The sequence below is a fragment of the Seriola aureovittata genome, chromosome 10, assembly GCF_021018895.1.
Source record: "Seriola aureovittata isolate HTS-2021-v1 ecotype China chromosome 10, ASM2101889v1, whole genome shotgun sequence".
Classification (NCBI taxonomy): Eukaryota; Metazoa; Chordata; class Actinopteri; order Carangiformes; family Carangidae; genus Seriola; species Seriola aureovittata.
In genome coordinates, this window is record NC_079373.1 from 25,868,361 (window position 1) to 25,889,796 (window position 21,436).

The 21,436-nt window shown below is 42.3% G+C and overlaps 2 protein-coding genes across 3 annotated transcripts; one reads left to right on the forward strand and one right to left on the reverse strand.

Moving 5' to 3' along the window:
* Nucleotides 1-37: 37 nt before the first annotated feature.
* LOC130175723 (ankyrin repeat and SOCS box protein 15-like) lies at nt 38-10,073 on the reverse strand. Its single transcript, XM_056386236.1, has 9 exons — nt 7,000-10,073; nt 6,847-6,899; nt 6,346-6,477; nt 4,469-4,633; nt 3,721-3,966; nt 3,353-3,524; nt 2,304-2,829; nt 1,185-1,338; nt 38-1,011 (listed from the first exon to the last, which is right to left on the reverse strand). The coding sequence occupies exons 1-9, from the start codon at nt 7,101-7,103 to the stop codon at nt 836-838; spliced, it is 1,728 nt and encodes a 575-aa protein (XP_056242211.1). The 5' UTR covers nt 7,104-10,073; the 3' UTR covers nt 38-835.
* A 69-nt stretch (nt 10,074-10,142) lies between these two features.
* On the forward strand, nt 10,143-21,180 carry iqub (IQ motif and ubiquitin domain containing). Of its 2 annotated transcripts, none has more exons than XM_056386233.1 (14): nt 10,143-10,565; nt 10,943-11,053; nt 11,278-11,373; nt 12,361-12,495; nt 13,183-13,350; nt 14,048-14,223; nt 16,885-17,040; nt 17,819-18,029; nt 18,115-18,290; nt 19,003-19,173; nt 19,592-19,768; nt 19,857-20,105; nt 20,199-20,384; nt 20,888-21,180. In XM_056386233.1, the coding sequence occupies exons 1-14, from the start codon at nt 10,436-10,438 to the stop codon at nt 21,080-21,082; spliced, it is 2,337 nt and encodes a 778-aa protein (XP_056242208.1). In that variant the 5' UTR covers nt 10,143-10,435; the 3' UTR covers nt 21,083-21,180. The 2 variants fall into 2 exon arrangements, with proteins under 2 accessions (XP_056242208.1, XP_056242210.1); XM_056386235.1 differs by having other exon boundaries at nt 10,143-10,514.
* Nucleotides 21,181-21,436: the final 256 nt, after the last annotated feature.

Here is a 21,436-nt window from a genome sequence, read left to right on the forward strand (position 1 = left end):
CATCACTGGTGGGAAATAACTTCACAGGACAGGTGACTGAAGCTTCACATTTAATGCAGTTATTGCAGATGAGTCGTCAGATCACACGAGCGTTGAACCTCCATTGACATGAGATGCATCAGGTGAACAATACTCAACAATCAATAAGGCGATCAGCACTGAAACTAAAAGGATTTACATTCATACATATGGAGAGGAAAACTAAAGTTTTCCAGGCCGATTGGACGACCAAACTTTTAAAACGCATCACAAATGTAAAGTTATTTCATAACACAGTCTGTCCCTGTAGTTTTTAGCAACAGTTGCTCAAACATGATGAAATAGTACATTCGTCTGGGACTATTTTTAGCGGCGGATTAATCCACATTTGGTGCTTTAGTGCGTGTTCATGGTGATGAAGAAACATGTCGCCTGTTACAACAGTTCGGCTCAATTACGTGTTTTTGATAGTTTTTATGAAGAGTGGAGCTCTGCGGCTCAGAGTTGGTTTTGTCTTGTAATATGTAAAATGGTGATTTTAGAGCTTCTTGCATTAAATGTTGATATTTCAAAAACAATTGCAAGTGGAATTGGAATCGTTTTAATTGCTGTTAAATTAAGAATCGATTCAGAATCAATGAATATGGAGGAAAAAACTGTAAAGTACACTTGACATGCAGTAGATGGGTTGAAATGTTATTTAAAAAAAAGCACCTATTATGTATCTAATATTTACATTTTCTGTAAAAACACAATCTATTATAAATTGTACTTTAAAAATATTGATATGTTTAATAGAAATAGAGATTGCAAAGATTTTAAAATAGTTACATTCCTTAAAAACACGCAGGACTCTTCACATGATGCGTTCAGGGTCCCGGTTGTAGAGGTCGAGCTCCTGGTACAGTATGAAGTTCTTCAGTCTGGGAGGGAACACGTGCGAGTTCATGATTTCATGGTTGTTGAGTCTCTTCAAGGTCAAACGGCTCCTGATGTTCAGCCTGCAGAGGTGCCTGAGGGAGCGAGGGCTGCCTGGAGATCAAGGTTCAGAAAAATCATTATTACTTTATTAATTCATGCACGAGTGAGAGGATGAAACAGAATAACAGGGAGTAGAACATCACGACTTTGTGCAGAGACAAGGCTAAATCACTGCTTGAAGTAGTTCTGCTTGTTTTTATAAAAGTGTGACGATTTAAACTCACTGAGGATTTCACATATATCGGGCCACTCTTTCTGTTTCTCCAGGATCAGTCTGAGTTTGGAGCAGATGTGGATGTGGTTGACGTAGTCCAGCAGAATCTGGACCACGCTCCCGGACAGATGCTTGAGGCAGCAGAGACTCATGAACTCGCAGAACTGAGAAGAGACGAACATTCAGAAGGTTATTTATTTATTCTTCTGTCAATGTGTATAAGAGCAGACTCATGAAATGTAACTTTTTCCACCTTACTCCACGATAAAAACATATTTTCCAGCATGCAGCTGTATCTACAGGCGAGACGGGGCTCCCACTTGTGGTCTCTGCTGCTAAAGGGAAATTTAACCCCTTGTTTTTTGTATTTAGTTGCTTTCTCTGCTGAGACGTTCATCTTGAATGATTTTAAAAAGTTCAACTTGCTGTTTAATGCAGTTTAAAATAGAATTAACATTAAAAGGATGAAAACAATGTAAATATTAGCAAAAACTTAAATTATGATGGAATTGAACATTTTGGTTATAGTCCTTCAGATTTCAGTCCTGGTTGATCATTGAACATTGATATCTTTATAGTAAGCTAAGCTAAGCTAAGCAGCTGTTTGTTAGTTTTGCTAACGCTACATAGCCAGCATTAGCGTTAACAGCTTTTTACTCACCAGTCTTGGCAAGAGTCTCAGCCATTGTGTTGCGTTTACTTGACAAGAGGTTATAATACGACCTCTGAGCAGCACTACTTCCTCAGGGCAGACTCGATGCTACAATGACTCGGTATCGGAAAGTGACGAGACTGTCTGACCGTGCGGGGACTAGCTGGCTAGCATGCTAACTTCAGTAGAAAAAAAGAAGGGGTAGAAATAGAAGCAAAACAAGAGGGTTGCTTTCCACCTCTGGAGACAGCTCTTGGTGAGTAACGGAATAAAGTTTGATGCTGAACTCACTACATTTCTTCTAGCGTGGTAAGTAAACAGCTGTTACCGCTAATGTTTGCTAGGTAGCGAAAGCAAAACATACAAACAGCTCAGAGGGATGTTAATCTTCTCATCTAACACTGTGCCAGAAAGCAATCAAGTGTATTTCCCAAAATATCAAACTACTGATTTAAAAAAAAAAATGAAAACACTCACTGGGATTTTTCCATCCACATCATCCGTAGCATCGAAAGCTTTGTCATGGTGACAGTGGAAGCAGCTCTCCACCTCGTAGCCGTTGTTGAGCAGCAGCCTCATCATCACCTCGTCCTTCAGGCAGTACTGCAGCGCTGTGGGAAACACCGTGTCGCTCACCACCGTGAAGTAACAGTTCACATCTGCTCTGGCCGCCAGCAGCAGCTTCACTATCTCATAACGCCCGGACCGGACCGCCACCAGGAGGCAGAGCAGCGGGTCCAGGTTTGTTTTCGCTCCGGCCTCCAGCAGTATTTTGGTGCAGACCTCGTCCCCGTTGGAGACAGCGAAGTACAAGGCGCTCCTCCTCATGTCCCGGTAGTTTTCAGAGTTTCTGGTGTTCATGCAGGAGTTGACGTCGAAGCCGCAGGCGAGCAGCAGCTGCAGGCAGCAGCTCTGACCTCCCTCCGCTGCAGAGTGCACTGGGCTCTGACCTGCCTCCTTAATGGCCTTCCTATCGGTCAGAGGTATCAGCATCTTCAAAGCACTGTGGGAAAGGAAAACAAAGAGTGAGTCAGGCAGTAATCATCAACGTTTGCAGATTGACTCACACAGATGATTTAAATCTGTACTAGCTTTTTGGGGTACATTCGGTTTTGGTGAATTTTGACATGTGTACCTGCCTTATTGACCAATAGCAAGCTGTCTTCACGGTGCGGACCTATGACAGAACTGAAAGTCCAAAATGGAGGAAGCTATCGTATCGGCTTTGTATCACCATCCATTTTACTCTATTTTACCTCATATTATGGATTGGATAAAAAGAATTAAGGGGACATAACAAACTGGTGCTAGCATACTCCTGGCTTGCTAGCATGTTAGCCGTTAGCCCTGCAAGCAGTCACTATGCCACGAAGCATCTAGCATTGCCAATATCATGGAGATCTGCAGATGAATTTTGCTTTATAACTTTTGGGTGTGACTAATGCTTTAAGCCGAACTGGCGTCCCCCTACAGGCCACATTGTTCATTACAGCCCGTGGTGTGGCTGTTTGACTGAAGGAGCTCACTCATAGTGTCCGGCGTACGCGGCCTTGTGGATGGGCAGGTGTCCGGTGATGCTGGGGAGGTTGGGGTTGGCTCCATTGTTCAGCAGCAGTTTAATACAGTCAGTGTTTCCTGATCCGGCCGCATCCAGCAGGACGCTTTCCCCGTTACAGGCCTGAGAGTTCACTCTGCTACCTGAGCAGGGAAGAGAGAGGAGATTGGACATTTGCACAGCGAACAATGGAGACAGTTCTGTAGAAGGGAAGTTTATAAAGATTTGACAAATCCCTCACAGTGTCCCAACTAGTCCCAACTAGTACAAAGACCTTTGCCATTGAGTTCCACTTTCATGACTTAAAAGTTAGTCAGTTCAAACTGTCTTCAGACTGACCACAGTTCAGCAAAATCTCAGCGATGTGGAAGTGTCCATGCTCTGCCGCCACGGCGAGTGGCGTCACTCCCGTCACGTCCTTCTGGTTTATCCGGCCACCGTTCCTGAGCAGGAGCATCAGGATATCCACGCTGCCGACTTTGGCCACCTCGTGCATGGCCGTCCACCTCTTCCGGCACACCTGCTCCACCCAGGCGCCGTGAGCCACCAGAGCAGACGTCATCTCGTAAGAGCCGGCCCTCACCGCTGCAAGGCGAGGAGGTTTGTTTTAATCAGCAGTGATTTTACGGAGGCTGTGATAAACAACCAAGAGGAATGTTTAGCTTTTCTACTCAAGGCGGGAAATGTAAAGTCTGTCCTGTTCGCACTTATCAATATTTTCATTTAAAATCAATCAAGCGACTGTGTAGGCTACATGAAAGGTCTTACTCAAATGACGAACGTCCAGACAATTATCTTCAACTTCTAGCTCATAGTTTAGGTGTTTTGGAAAGTTTTGGAAAGTCCTCAATCTAAATTAATCTGGTCTAAATTAATCTGGTAATTTTCCAACTTGACCCCATTGCGCTCTTGAGGAAGGTAACAACAGTTTTTACTCTGGTGCCCCACTCAGGAAAACCTTTACATATTCACCCCACTAGTGGCAAAGATGTCTCTGCACGTTTCATCCATGCAACACTTTTGTTTTCTGTACTGTAACGACCTTCAGTGGCTCATGGGACCATTAGTCTTGTCTCTGCTGTATTACCCAGCAGCAGCGGCGACTCGTTCTTGCTGTTGGTGTTGTGAGGCGAGGCTCCGTGCACCAGCAGGCTCTTCACGTTCTCCACCAGTCCGGCTTTAACAGCCAGTGTCAGCGGTGTCTCTCCCCCCACGGCCGTCCTCTCCTCCAGGCTGAGCCCCTGAGCCGCCACTAACACAAACACAGCACACACACACACACACACACACACACACACACACACACACACAGAGGAAGGGGGTCAACGTGTTCATTGCTGGAGTTCACACAGGGCCGACAGCTGTGCTGACCCGGCAGGTGAGGCAGGAAGCTGCGGCGGACACCTCGCTGCTGGCTGACCTCCAGGATGAATGAGTGAGCAGCGACATCACAGCTTATTTTAGATCAAGAGGACTGTTGACATCAGATTTCAGGAGGAGGGCAGCGAGTATTCTGCGGATTAATATTATTTCAGGCAGCCATTATTTTGATGATGCCACCGGTCCTGTCGTGTCAACCTGTTTTACTTGTCATCATTACTTCTTTATTGGTGTCACCTCCACTGGGTAAAGGTAGGAGGAGGTTATATTTTCACTCCTGTCTGACTGTTGCTGTGCCACTTAGCATCTGACCAACATAGCTTTGGTTTAGGGTCAGGATATACTCGATCAGAACTAGTTCATACTACCTGTTGTCTGACCACGTCAACAATCAGCTGCGGCTCAACAGGTAGAGCAGGTTCAGTCCCACGCGCCACATGTCAAAGTGTCCTTGACCAAGACGCTGAACCCCAAGCGGAGAGGCTTGTGTTTCTTTGTCCTTTGTAAGGTAGGAAAGCACTGTATATAAGTGCAGTTCATTTACCATGAAAAGTGTTCATGAAGCCAGCTGCGACAGAGTAAAGGGAGACACGTTATCGTTTAAAAATCAGGATAATGGTGCAGTTTTTCCAGACACTCTCCCCAGGAAGACATCCATTGTGTTGCAATCACTTGTTCACATGAAAAGTGACAGAAATGATTGTTCTGAGAATGAAAAAAAAAAAGAAGAGCTTGAGAGGAGGAGAAGTTAATATCCTGGCCGCTGTGCAATTCAAAGCTTATCAATCACAGAGTAAAGTGGATTTGAATGAACGTTTACGAAAGTTGCAGAAATTGCCGACTGTGTGTGTGTGTGTGTGTGTGTGTGTGTGTGTGTGTGTGTGTTCAACCCTCTGACAGGCAGAAAACTTATATTGTACTTGATCTGTGAGCTCGGCCTCACACAGATGACTCAGGAACGCCGCACATTAATTCTGTACGTTAAACCTGCACGAATCAATTTTCGGATCAAATATTTGCATGTGACGTAAAAGGCAGCTGTGAACCACTGTGGAGTCTCATCAGCTGGTTCAGCCTCTTTAGGCTCCTGGTTTAGGTTTTACAGCACATTTACTGTCTGCTTCAGTGTCAGTGTTTCCATCAGCAACTTCGTTCACTCGTTCTGCTGCCCCCTGCTGGTTGCTTCCTTTAAAACATACTGCAGCATTATTGTTCTGTTAAATATTAAATTTGTAGTAAGAACTGTTCATTAAATAAGTCTGTATTTTTGTTTTGGTTCATTGACTTATAGCCTCAGGTGAATGAACAGTCTGCAGGTGTCTCCACTGCTTGACGAACTGACCTCATGACCTCCTTCACCACTGGACTTGTGCTGCTGCATTAATTAAAGCACTGTTGCCATGAACTGAGGATAATCAGTAACCCTCCATCTACAATCAAAAGAACTGAGGCAGGCGTAGCACATTTTAAACATATTTGCACGTTATTATATTTGTTCGACACTTATGATGATGTCACCTTCATGAGATCAGACACAGAGAGTATTTGTTTAGAAATTAATCAAATCTGAGCTCATGTACTTACATCTCAGGACAGTCTCCAGAACCTCCAGGACCGGCTGCGATGCAGCTCGATGGAGGGGAAGCCAGCCGCGACTGTCCGACTCCCCGAAGGCGAAGGTGTGACACAGCATCTCCCTGAGCACCAACACTTCACCTGGTTACCACGGGAACAAGACAACAACAGCCCAGGTGTTTTTTGTTTTTTTTTTAGGAAAGACAAGGAGAAAGAAACAGACACAAAGCAGGACTCACTGGAGCTGAGACGTGCTGGATTGTGTTCTTTACTTTTTTCTATCAACAGTCTCCCCCTTTCCCTCCTCCCATAACACATCTTTGTTCTGGCTCTGTTTATTTATCTCCCTCTCTCTGTCAGGCTGCCAGCCTCCTGATGCTTGGCAGTCCTCGCCTACAGCTGCTGACCGTGTGACTTTGGCTGCCGGCCTCAGAGGAGAGCCAACACACCAAAGTAAAGAGGGTCTCTGCGGTGATGGTGAAGGTATTTCCAGCGTGATGTCTGGCCTACCTTGCTCGATGGCGGCCAGGACTCTCAGGTTTTCATCCGTCACTGCTGCTAAACTAACATCCAGGAGCAGAGAAAACAGAGGACAGTCAACTGGCTTTTAATATTTGTGGGGTTTATTTTGAGGAAGATGGAGTTTGGATGTTGCTTCCATACCTGGCTGCAGATTTTAGAAAGGCATCCTGGCAGGAGTCTTGAATACTCAGCTGGATGATATAGTCATTGAGCTCCTCTTCACCATATTCTTCATAAGTGTTCATCACTTTGCAGGAAAGTAAATGATTCCAGTTAGTTCATAAACAGCTGGATGACAGTCCGTATTTCCAAAATTCAAGACTTTAATTTTGAATTTCAAAGACCAAACCGGTGGTCATGCATTTCTGAGCACATTAACGAGAAATCATCTACTCTTAAAGTTACATTAATTCATTTTCAGCCACTTGGGGGCAGCAGACAACACAACTTGTGTTAGCTAACATGTTAGCTTACAGCAGCAGAAACAGAATTGTATTCTGTTTAGGTCTCCACCCACTAACTCTTGAAAACATCTCACTCATTAGCTGCAAAATGTTCCACTTTCATTTTTGTCTTTCGTCTAAAATTAAGATTACCAGATTCAAACAAGCAGACTCTGCCATATATGTCACATTAACACCACATTAAGTTTACTGTTTATATTAAATGACAGTGTAATATCAATTACTTACTAAACTATTCACTAGAACTGAAAACAGCATCATTCTGACATAATTGATGAAAATGGAGACTGTGTTGAACTTGTCCACTTCCAATTCATGAATTCCAATTAAATCCTAGTGTAGCCCAGAGAGTATAGTCACAGCGCAGCAGGTCAGCTGAGTGTGTAAATATGTGAAATTTGTCCACAGTCAAGCCGATAGGTCAAGAATACAGTTTGAAGTTATTAATAACTAATGAATGAACCTTTTCTTGGCTTTTAACTTTGCAGGAAACTCTGTTTTTCCAGTAATTAATAGCAAATTCCACAGAAACTAATCAGGTAATTGTTCCAGAATTACAGACTCTTAAGATAAAGCATTACGTAAAAAGTAATGGATGTTTGATTCACTAAAAACACACCAAGAAAACATCAATTACATGCCAGTGCAAAATAAATGAATAAAAAACACAGAATGATGAATGACAACAAAACAAACATTAGATTGCAGACCATGTTGTGTTCATGTTATTATGTCCACCGTTTGCAGACAGAAAAAAATGCACAAATCCTGGAAAACAAATTCACTTCAGCAGACCCCCCCCCCGCCACAAAAATCCTGATCTGGCCAGCATCCAGCCAGATCTTTTATCTAATAAATCAAATACCTGAATGTCTTTGCAGATAAACCCAAAAATTCTCACCTGTGAGGTATGTTAGCAGCACTCGCTGATGGGTTCAAACTTTGCTAACAGCTCAGAGAGTTTTTATATTTAGGTGTGTCCTCTTTTCAGATGCCTGGCAGTCCTGGCTGCTGAGACACAGCGAGGGGGCGTGTTGGACGACACCTGGCCTGCTGCTCTTAAATATAGCCATGTTACGTGTGCTATTGTGTGAGCTAAGCCAGGTCTTTGGCGTGTTTGGCGGGAATCTCGCATTCAAGATCCCATAAGCATCTGGGGCTTAGGCTGTGGACCCATGCAGCCAACGAGGTCACCGTCCATTGGTTCGTGGAAAGCAAAATCAATCGGGTCTATTTTTTCCTCCACTGCTGCTTTGTCTGAGAAATACGAGATGATGGTCCCATAAAATGCTGCAGGAAAACTGGGCAACCAGGTGACAGCAGGGGTCTCTGCCAGGCTCTAAATCTTCTTTTATGAGGAAACAGTTTTGTAATTGTTTCCTGGGACGATTTTTTTTTAATGCTGTGGTCTTGTTTTCTGTTATTAGACTTATTGACTTTCAAAGACTTTCATCTGCTTGGTTTAAATTGTTTTTGACTTTGCTCTTGCCTGGTTATGTGTCTGTAATGCAATAGCATTGAAGGTATATATTATTATTCTGCATACTTATTTGTCTTATTCCTCTTCCATATCGAAATCTCATTGCGTAACTGGTCCCGCATGTTTTGTAACCTACCATATTGCATCAGATCCTTTTCCATTTTACTGTAAAACCACATGCACAACAACCACATAATCTTTAGACTCAATCAAGTAAGAATCATATGAGACCAGAGGGACCAAATCCCAAGTTAAAAATAGGACAAAAGAGTCCTGATGTGTTAACCAGTCAGCTCCCACTGTGTATGTAAGTGTCTAAATGTGATCCTGAAAAACTGCTAACATGACAAGCAGGCCACTGCTAAATGAACACCTGTGTGTGACAGGTTTACACAGGGGCCCGGTCCTCCTGCTCTGCTGCTGGTTGTGTGATCCCTGAGGATCCAGCAGATGTCCAGCAGCAGATTAGTTGAGCTTTACAGGGGCCGCCATGTCGTCTCCTCTGGCTCCCCGACTGAAATAGCAGCGTACAGCTCAACGTAAAGCTCCTATACGTCAACATCCACAAAGAGAGGCTGTGAAACGACTAAAATAAGGCCGGTTCTCATTCTTGACACAGCCATCTTTTAAAGTTCTTCCATTTATCCTAACTTAAAAGGTGTATTTGTTCAAGTTGATTGTGGTAATGGAGAGAATTTTTCAAAATTTACATATTTTTTCGAGCAAAAGTTCCCCCTTTTTTGTAACTGTTCCTCCATTACTTACATTCAAATCTTATTATGAGGGGATTTTTCCAATGACTGGTATGGACAGGAAGAATGGGTAGAGAAGGGGGAACCTGTTTTGATGTAAATACAATATGGGCTCCTGATTATTTTAAGATACAGTACACTTAGAAAATTGATAAAACAACTATAATACCATCCATATTATCAAAAGTTCAGAGGGTTCCAATCAACAAAAAAGTCCTAAAAGAAATTTCTAATAGGCTGTTGTTGCATTTACCCACAGATAACTGCACAAATTCTCTTTTTAATAACTGCTGTATATCTTCAGTGATGTTTAATTAATTGGACAAGTCCTGTTGGGAATGATAGTGGAGCTAAATTACCAGAGCCCAACATGGCGACGGCCCTCATGAAGCCTGGAATGAAAACATTGCTCATAATTAGTACAATAACTATTAGTTCGACGGACTGTTTCTCTTATATACACCATATGTATATATCTATGTATTGTACAATATTATTTCATTTATTATCATTCATTAAGAGCCCTGACTGTAATACTGTAAATCTGTAAATTTAAAAAAACAATTCAACTGATTATGAGAGTGACGTTGTGGTTGCCGTAGCAACGTGTAAACTCTGCCGTTGCATGGAAACCAAGATAACGTTCGGAGCACAGTGTTAGCTGCCTTGAGCTAACTCAAAATTCCGCTAAATAAGTTAAATAAAACAGGAACGGGATTAAAGAAGAAGTTTAAACGACTGACGGTGGATCTGTTCCTCACCGTGTCACCGCCGTTCACGGTGACTTCGCGGTCTGGCAGGTTTAAAGCGCCTGTGTTCAGTTTCAGCTCAGGGGGAAAGCTAACAATTTAGCATTAGTCGGTTAGGCAGTTAAAACTGTCATGTCTGAGCAGAGAGAAGAAGAAGAGCAGGAGCTGACAGAAGAGGGGGAGGATGACACGGCAACAAACTCACAACCAGGTGAGCCGGGAAATGATGGAGAAGAGGTGCAGGCTGATGGGTCGACCCCAGGTGAGTCCGCTTTAAGCCCAGGTAAGGAAGGGTGAGAGACTAGACTGTCCAATGTGACCTCAGGTTAAGTCAGGCTACTGGAAGCCCTGACAATGTTTAATATTAAATCCTTAAGTGTAAATAATAATGAATACATGCTTTTTAATTCAAATTTGAATTAAAAAAACTGGAAGAAAATAAAAAATTATAAGAAACTCTTGCTTTAAAGAATGAGATGAGTTCAAAACAGTGAAGTGCAGCTTCCTCAACATTAATTACAGCTGCAGGCATCCTATAATGCATTTACTAAGAAATCAAAATGGCTACCTAAGTCAGGTTTGACAGGTGCACTTTTATTGACATTCATTGTCATTCCTTCATCTTTATGGACTGTGCAGATTTGCTGGAGGAGGTGGAAGAAGCTAAAACTCAGGCTGATCTGCCTGATGACACCGAGCAGCTTGAAGAGTCTCAGACAGCAGAAAATGTGGTGAACTCAATAGAAACTGGTGAGAAAATCTCAAAGATCCTCAACGTAATGTATTATTATTAAGACAGTGTGATGAAAATATGAGTTATGGATGGTTAAATTTGGTTTTCTCTGTCAGAAAACAGTTTGAGAGAAAATCGGCTGATATTCATAGTTGTTTGTCAAGTGTTGTAGCGCAGTAATTTTTTTTTTTTTATCACAATTTATATGTGTTTATGTCCTACTCTTGTCTGGACTGTACAGATGTGCTGAGGAAGGTGGAAGAAGCTGAAACTCAGGCTGATCTCCCCGATTATACGAAGCAGCTCAATGAAAATGTTGGAAACTCGACAGCTACAGGTGAGTGTCTGATTAAATGCTTTTATAAAAACATGAACTGGACCCTTAAATAAATATTCAGTGTCTGATATTGCTCATCAACAATATTTTCGATTGAACATCTTGTATTTCATATGGTTGGTTTTGATTTTACTGTACAATTTATGTGTAAATATGAACTTTAAATTAAAAACATACCATAACATATTCAACTAACTGTGCTCATTGTACTGTTTATTGATTTTGATATGGGCTCCAGAAATAGCTGTTGCTGCCAAGGTAACAAGTAACAGGGAGCCAAATAACAGTAAAATATAATCTATGTGAAGAAAATAACTAAAATCAAAGGAAAACAAAAGAATATGTTACTTATACAGTGACAATAACAAGATATTATGCATAAAAACCGAGGGATGATACAAGAAAAAATGTAGTAAGATGTCTCTGTAGTGGTTATAAACACTCATCATCGCACTGGTCCTGATGGGATTCATTCAGTTTATCTTCCAAATTAAATTCTGTTGATTTCTATATGATAGCAGTTCCGTTGTACATTGATCACTCAGTTTCATGTTAATTCCGGTTTGATATAAAAAAGGAGGCTCAGTATAAACATGCTAAAACAACAGAATAAAGATCATACTCAAGTAACCTGGCAAATATCTGTGGATGAAGCGAAGGCAGTGAAGTACCTGACATGTGTTTGTGCAGTTTCTAGGTAACCTGCCACAGGATCTATACACCATGAAGATCAATACCTTGTTAACACGTGGATGAACACAGTGCAGATCTATATGGAAAAACTCAGGCATTGTCTGAGAGTTTCAGTCGAAGTTTAATGAAAAATGAAAAAAGCACTGATTATAAAACTTTCAGAATGCGACAAAAATCACATTAGTCATAAAAAGTAATTAAAAAACAGGATGTGATTAAATCCCATGATGTAAAGAAATGACAGATTTCAGAGGTAAGCCTACAGACTGTGACTGGATGTCTCTGTGATTGCAGTGAAGGTGGTGCTGGTGCCGGAGGGTCATGTTATGACGGTGGCGTTTGCCATCGGTCTCAGCATTCAGGAGCTGAAGTTTCACCTCGCCGCGGAGCTCAGAGTTCCTGCGGAGGTGCTGCAGATCTCTCTGGACGGTACGTCTGTTCCTCCACCAGCAAACACTGAGACATGTTTTTTTCCTGGCGGGTTTGAAGTGTTGAGAGAGTGATGACTAAATCGTGGTAACCATAAAACCCCAGCTTGACACTTGTGAGTCAAAACAAACGTAACCACAGACATTTAAGTAGAATATTAAATTTTGGTGTTGCCACCAAGACTCATGTTCCCAAACTTGTTTCTCTCATGCTCTCGCCTTGGAAGATGTGAATATCTAAAGTCACTGTCAGCTACCTGCTTTCCTGATGTGTAAATTGATTGAATTTTTTCAGCTGGTAACTATATCTTGGAAACTACTAAAGGAGCCAAATTCACCAGTTTTTCAGTTCTCATTTGTCCAAATCCCGACTAATATTCTACTTTATATGCCATTTTGGACACACATTATCACACCACTTGGTTGTTTTTTTCTTCACATTTCTACACACAACTTCACATTTTCCTCTGAGGGTATTCACAGACTCACCAAAATCAGCTTCTCAGGGCTTCACTTTCTTTTGAAAAGTAATTTTGGGTTTTATTTTCACTGGGAAAAATTGCATTTTACTATATTTCCTTCACTGGTTCCACTTGCACTGTAAAACTCAACATCCAAATGTGACTAATTACCAGCATGTGGACTGTGACGTCTTTGAATGACTGGTGGATGTGTTGTTGTCTTTCAGGCAGGGTGGTGGAGGAGAAGCAGAGCCTGATGGAGCTTGGCGTCCGGCCTCACAGCTCCACCCGGCTGGAGATGAGCTCCATCGACCCGACTGCCCACCCACTCCGCCCCCTCCGTCCCCCAGAGCACGACGACATGCCGGACGTCATCACTGTCCGAGTCCAAACAGGTGAGAACACCCCGCCCACTGCACTGTCCCTTACATACTGAGTGTGTATTATGAATTATTCCCATTTCTTTTAATATTCAAATTAGGTTCTTAAACATTAAATTGATAGGTTTAGAAGAGCTATTCATTTTTTATTTGAAGACACATTAATAAACTAACAATAAAAACATTTCAAATAAAGAGATCATTTAAAATCACTTGTTTATTCAATGGTTGAATAAAAAATCAGGAAGTAGAATTATTGATTGCCAAATTTATTGATGTATTTACTGTAATGTTTTTAATGTAATGTGTTATTGAAATGAAAATGTATTTAATCAATTTATATGAATTGAATGTATAAATTATTATTAAACACTGTAAAAAGACTCTATAGTTACAACCAAAATGAGAAAAAAAACAGAAAAATAAAACTGAGTATAAACAAAATTAATTTTGTTGGAAATTAGGAATATAAGTTTAATAAGTTAAATTTTCAAATATTATATTGTGTTATTTTATTTTATAGAATAGAACAAAGCACAGATACTCTAGATAAAGTTATATATTTTTGAAAATCTAATCACTTTATGTTGAATTTTTGGACACGGAATGACAGAAACATTATTTACAGCCAACAAAATGATGACAAACTTCACACTTTGAATAAATTATATGTCAGAAACACATTTTTAATAACCATCTCTCTGGCTTCCAGATGACGGAGTGTTCCAGGAGGTGGTGGTGGAGATCGAGCGCCCCCGCCAGCAGAAGGCCTTCAGGGGCGGCTACAGACACCGGCTGACGGGGGTGGAGTACCACCACGCTGCCGTCCAGACCTGGCCCAAGAGGAGACCTGACAGAGGAGTGGTCGTCGTCAGCCGTGACACGCAGGTACAGAACGCAGCTTCAGAGGGAAAAAAAAAATCACACCAACAGATTAATGATCGAAAGTATGATCCTCTCACATCAGCCGAAGAGACCAGAGCTGCAGTTTGAAGCTGGATGTGTTAAAGGTCACTCATTACTGCAAAACAGAGACAGAACATGACACTTTTGTGCAAATTAAAGGATTTAATTACAGAGAGAGAGGAGGAGTGTGAATGAGACACAAGACGAATGGTCTCAGAAACACCTCTCTGCTCAGCCTCGGGCTACACTGATTTGTTTGATTCCGACTCTGCTTTAAGAATTTGAACAATATTCAAACCATACTGCACCGTTAACCCTGTTAATTCAAATCAACATGAAAGTATTTCACATCACTCCTGAGATCATTTTCCAAATGCACTAACCAAGCGGTCATCAGGTCTCCATACTTTTCCCATCAAAAAAAATCCTGGGATATCTTGTAGATTTTAAAAACAGATGTATGAACAATCGTATGGTCAATGTTAGTCAAACAGGTTCTGTTAAAAGTTCAATTTCTTTGAGGTAGAAGAAAACACAATAGTCTGGACGTCTGCATTTCTTATAAAGTGAAAATGTGAAACCTTTGTTCATTTGATATGAAATTTAATTATAACATTTTTCAGCTGCTCTTTTAGTGAGAAATGTCCCCGTGCTGATTTTCTGTTTGTTGCCCACGAGTCACAGCATCATTAAGTTAATTAATTATTCAAATCTGCCTGACCTGGCGACAGGCGTCCTCATGAGTCATGAGCTCCATCAGAGCTGTCAAAACATTTTTATTTACAGCAGAAGATGAGATAATTGTTCCAGCTCAAACATATGCGGTGAACCTTTAAAAGCAATACAGAGGGAAAGGAACATATGTTAATAAAGATGAAAGAAAAGCATCATAAATCTGAATAAATATAATTTCATAATGATTTATTTGCTGTTGTGGCACGGCGTGAAATCCTGGGAATCTCAGATGGAGTGTGAAATGTTCCCAGAAGGTAATCGTTTTAAAATCACAGGAAATCCTTCGGCCTTAATCAGAAAGGAGTGGGGTTTTTTTCTGGTTGTAGTGAAGTCTAATATGATCCACGTCGTTAAAGGAATCAATTAATCATTTCCCCTGAAGTGCCTCCGTCAAACCGAACAGGAAAATAAAAATAAAAACGGCACCAATGAAAAACAAGAAAATCTATCTATAATGATGATGGCAGCCTGTGCAGTTTTCATTAATCAGCTGTGACAGCTCAGACGTCTCTGACCGTTGGCTTTGTTGCTGTGCAGTAGTTGCCTGGCTGGAGCTGAAGCATTTGAAAAGTACATGTCTGTAAATTGTGTTTTTACTTCTGTAAATGTGAGTTTCAGTGTTTCTCAGCCGACAAGACAAACAGGACTCTCTGGGATTGGGTTGCACCAACTGTTCTCAAATCCATCTGTTCGCTCATCCGGGGGAAAGGGAGGCAACATAAAAAAACAGGATGTTGTTGGTCAAACAAAGTTAGGTGGTTAGAAAAGGTGTGTACACAAACATGAAAGGCAAGCTGAGAGTGAAGCAGGGCTGGTGGCCGCTGAATTCAAACAGTTTTGAGGCGAGCTGAAGATGAACAATGACGGGATTTCCAAGCTTTTCCAGCCTCGGTACCAGGAAGCATCCACGTGATTGGAGGGCCGGACCGGGTGACGCTTTAATGAGGACCCATGGCACCAGCCGGGGATCACACATCCTGCTTAGCATCTATACAAACTTCTACGAGAGGGTTAGACACATGGTCGGGCGTCAGCAGAGATGAGATGATTCAAATTTCAGTGACTTTTAAGCTCAAATATCAGACTCCACCTTCACCCCAGCTCCCTGATTGGATGTTTCGTACAGCATTGGCCTCTGGGACTCGTAGTTGACTTCTCTTCTGAAGTTGTTCGGGATGATTTTTTGTTCCAGCTCAGTGTTTCTCATTTGTCCTGATGATTCAACCAGGAGGGGGTTCATGTTCATCACAGTGGATGGTCAGTCACCCTCCATGGGGAAATGAATGTAACTCTACATACTTACTCTTCCAGTTGTTAGTCATGTCAGTGGTGTTGGGATGTTATAAAGAGGCACTTACACAATAAGCGTAGCAGCTGAATGCATGTAAAATGTGTGTACCGTCCTTCTGGAGATGAGATTTAACAAGGTCATTGATAATTAAATGTTTGAGTCTAAACACATTTTTTTTCAGGCTCCTTGAACATCATCAATCTGTGTCACGCACTTGGAAAATGTACAGTGTTATCCACCAGCTCATCTTTCCCGCAGTGAACCTCAATTAACAGCCTGAAGCCTGCGACCTCGGCCGTGGCCTCAAGATGTTCACAGCGGCCCCGCTCCACTGCATCACACAGCTCATCCATATCTGCTCACAGCTGATGTGAGAGTCTGTCCGCAGGACAAGAAGCTCATCTTCCCTCAGGCACAATCACAAAATGTTATTTCCTCAGTTTTAGTCACTGAGAGTTTTTCTCCTCATTGGTTACCTGCATTAGATGCCTTTTAAATTTGATTCTGTCTCAGATCCCTCAGTTCAAAGATGGATGGATGGAGATGAGACATCAGCTACGTTATCTGTGTTCTTTAAATTCAGTGTCTGTCTGTCTGTGTGTCTGTCTCTCTGTCAGACTGTCGAGCTGAAGTCTCAGACCCAGCAGTGTCCGGTCAACGTCTCCACCCAGATGACCGGGATCGGCTGCTACGTCTCCTGTACGAACGACAGGCTGGTCGCCCCCGGCAACTACATCACTGCTGAGGAGTACCACAACAGGAGGCTGAGAGCTGTGGGTGAACACTGAGTGTGAGCGTGTGTGATTATACTGCTTAATATGTTTTTATACATAATGTATGAAAAAACAACAAGTCGTGTTAGTTGTTGTGGTTACATATGACCATTATTAGGAATTTCTACAGCCCATGTACACAAATTTATCATGTTAAATTTACATATCATATGTTTTCTACTTTGATTTAAGAATTGTTCCATGAAAAATTCCAATTTTATTATTATAAAAAGAATCAGAAGATAAAGCTGCTTTTCTTGGTTCTTTAAAAAAATGACAGTTTGAACATAAATTAGCAACTTTACATGAAAATTATTTCTCGTGTGAGGATGATTTCTCACCTTCATACTGACTGTAATGTGGATAAATACGAGTGTCTTCACAGTCTAATAACACTGTATATTTAACTGCTTCAAATCATCTTTTAAATCCAGGTTCAGACATTTTTTTAACATGTCATTAACTAATAATTTGAGGTGGTAAAATGATTAATTATTCGAGGCCTACAATATAAATCATGTGGCCATGGTACAGTACATGTACTATACATGCACAAAATGTAAATGCACACACAATAAATATGACATAAATATCTATTCAACTTTCTGTCATATATATTTACAGTAATAGACACAGAGGAAAAAAGAATAGAAGTTGGAAAAAAGTGCCATGATACAGTGTATAAATAAAATAAGAATAAAATAGAATAGATAGTACATGAACAAATATTACTTTTACATGGATCTCCTGATGACCCCGACCGACCCCCCCGCCCCAGGTGATTTGTCTGCAGTCGTTTGCACGGCGCTGGCTCGCCCAGCAGGCGGTGGACCACCTGAGGAGGGAGCGGGACCGGCGGCTGGCGTGGCTGGAGCTGCAGGAGAGGAGGAGGAGGGAGGAGAAGGAGGAGCAGCTGAGAGACCGCCGCCAACGCTGGCTGAGCCCGCAGAGGAGGGAAGACTTCAATCTGCTGTACCACGCCCTGGAGAGTAGGCTGGAGGGGAGGGGCGGGTCTCACTTTGTTGGTCAGGTGTAAGTGATGTTGTTGAAAAATGTTCAAACTGTGTGTTTCAGAGTGGAGGTGTGAAGAGGAGCAGCAGATCAATTCGTCCATGCGAGGAGCTGAGAGGAAAGCCGCGCTCTGTTTGCTGCTGCAGCAGGAGACTAAGCTCATCGCCGCCATCGGACGCCATCGCATCGCCGTCCAGAACAACAACTACGACAAAACCATCAGGAACTTCCTCGACAAGGTCAGAGGTCACTGAGATGTTTAACTGTATAAAATCTCAGAAATTAGTAACAGGTGAAGATGGAGGAGGGAGAGACGTGGTAGTAGCAGTAGTTGTTGTAGAAACAGTAGCAAAAGTATTAGGTGTGGTACTAAGAGTTCAGTAGCTGGTGCAGTTGTAGTTGTTGCCTTCTAGTACTACTTCAAGTTGTGGTAGTACTAGTATTGGTAAAAACTACATGAATAGTAGTAGGACGAGAAGTAGTAATAGAAGTTGGAGTAATTATATCAGGAGAAATGGAGTAGAAATAAAAGTAGCAGTAAAAGCAACATTAGTGGCAGTAGTAGTAGTAGTAGTAGTAGTAGTAGTAGTAGTACTAGTAGTAGTTGCCTCCTACAGCACACTGTCAAGTTGTAGCGGTAGTATTAATACAAGGAGGAGGAAGTGGAAGAAGATTTAAAGTAGTACCACTGTAGGAGTACTTGTAGGAGTAATTGTAGTTGCACCAGCAGTTGTAGTAGTTACTGTAATAGTAGTAGTAGCTATAGCCTGCTATTGCTACCTCTACAAATTATAGTGGCTGTCGTATGTAATGAGGTAAAGTAGTAGTAATATTGTCAGTAGCTGTAGCAGCAGCACTTTTATCAGTTGCAGAGGTGGTAATGACATCATCAGTGTTATCAGCAGTAGCATCCATCATCAGTTGTGCTAACAGTATCTTGGCGTGTTTCAGTCTGCGGCTCCTCATCGGTGGCGAGCGGCAGACGGTCGACTGCTGGAGATGGACAGTCAACACACCGTCAGAGCCAGAGAGCTGCGAGACCTGTACAACGACGTCAGCCTGCCCGATGTCGGCCAGGAGCAGAGACTGGACATCCTGATGATACTCAAACACACCGTCATGGTACCACACACACACACACACACACACACACACACACACACACACAGACAACGTTACTCTGAAGTTGACCAGTCATTATCTGGAGTTGTGGATTAAATGTCATGACGGTGTGCAGGCGGTCCAGCTCTGGGACAAGAACCACATTTCCCAGAATGAGAAAAGAAAGTAAACAGAAGTGCAGTTAAAAAGAAAAAACGTTGATAGAAAAACTTACAAATTCTGCATGAAAACATATTTACATCCATAAGAAAGAAAACACTTCAGAGAATGAAGCAAAAATAGAAAATATTATACCAATAATGTTAACGGTACCCTTCAAAATAAAAGTTTTTGCTTAATACACAACATTTCAAAGGAATTTATGATGAGTATCAGTGCTACAGATGGTATCATGACTGTCTGTATCCCTAATGTGCAGGAGCATGAGTGTCAGCTGACCCGGGACATCGTGGATTTGATTGACAGGGAAGTGGACCTGATGACGAGGGGGGTCAAGGCAGCCAGTCTGGAGGGGCTGAGGAAGAGGATCTCCACTCTGCTCCTGCAGTACATCAAAACACCAGCGTTTAACCCTGAGGTGGCCAAGCTGCTGAAGGTGAGCAGAAAGCCCTGCTGCTCTGAGATTATACTTTGGACACATTTGGACATAAATAATCTTCCATATGATCTGAAATGTGTCCCAGGTTCCCCAGAATTCTTCCCAGCTGAAGAACGACATGTTCCTGTGCCGCAGCTGTCATCGTTACCTGCGCTCCGCCAACTTCAGCCCGGCCGCCAGCGCCCGTGTGAGCGGTCAGTGTCGGGACTGCGTCAGACTCGACAACATAGCTAGATCCCGCGATGACTTCACCTGCTACAAAAACATCCTGAGCAGGCTGAGAGCCGACGAGCAGCGGCTCAATGAGGACGCCAAGATCCCCTTCCTGCTGCAGGTGACCTGCTGCGAGGATTCAGACGATTGTGTTTCCTGCACAGTTTGCTGTGATGCTTTTATAGCTCAGACACCCACACTTGTGTCTTCTCAGGCGGAGGACGTGCGGTACCTGGTGGAGGTGGTCTGGGCGTCCCGTTCAGCCTTCCACGCCAGCAGCGACCTGTACAACCTGGTGTTTGTCCGCTGGGAGCATAGGAGGGACTGGAGCCCCTGGAACTGCATCCTCCTGTCCAAAGAAGAGATGTCAGCTCACCTGGAGGTGCAAGACGTCCACAAGGTTTGTCCATGTCAACATTTACACTCACATCACATGTGGACTCATCTCTACCTGGTGTCATACATCTGTATGTGAATAAATTACCTGGATAATGATCAGATCACAGACTCATGAATTTATACCTTCAATTAATAAACTTTCGTATTATCTCGTCGTAGTAACTTTTTAACTATTGCTAAATATTGAATTGACACCTTGAATATAGGCTCTTAGATTTTGGCTCAGCTCAGGAGGAATTAGGGACCTTTTTAAGGAACTCAGGAACTCTTTCTCACATTGGACCAGAAGAATCAGGGGCCATAGTTTCAGGCCATTGGGAAGCACTTTCATGGCACGATGAATTTTGAGTATTAGTTTTCCTGTTAAAGTATAAGTCTGGTTTACTGTAACCTGCATTTTATTTTGGTAGTTTCGTCCTTTATTTGTAAGTTAATAAGTGTGTGTGTGTGTGTGTGTGTGTGTGTGTGTGTGTGTGTGTGTGTGTGTGTGTGTGTGTGTGTCAGGCATACGAGGCGACATTCATCTGCAGGATCGAACACAAACACATGCTGGCTCGACGCCACTTCAGCCAGATCCCCGTCATGGCCGAGTACCTGGACTCTCAGCTGACTGCTACCCTGGGCAACCAGCTCGTCTCCAAGCACATCACCATGACGGTTAAGCACGCCACCGACTCCACGTCGGACTCAGCTCGTTAGCTCGTGAAGAAACACCCTGTGGTCTTCTTCTGTTTCTTCTGTCACTTTCTAAAACATTTCTGTCTGAAATTCAAAATAAAGGTCTCTGTGGTTTCCTGTTTTTGTCTCATGTACATTGATTTGAGTTTGAGTGTTTGGAGATGCTGGACTCCAACAGTAAAATACCATTTACATATTGATAAAGCACCATTAACAAACTATTCTCATACATAATAATAAATCAGTCAATTTTCAATAATGATGACTTTTGATACTTTAAGTGTTTTGTGCTGGTAATACTTCCTGTACTGTTATTTAAGTAGGATTGTAATGTAATGGAGCATGTTTACACTGTGGTATTGGTACTTACTCCCA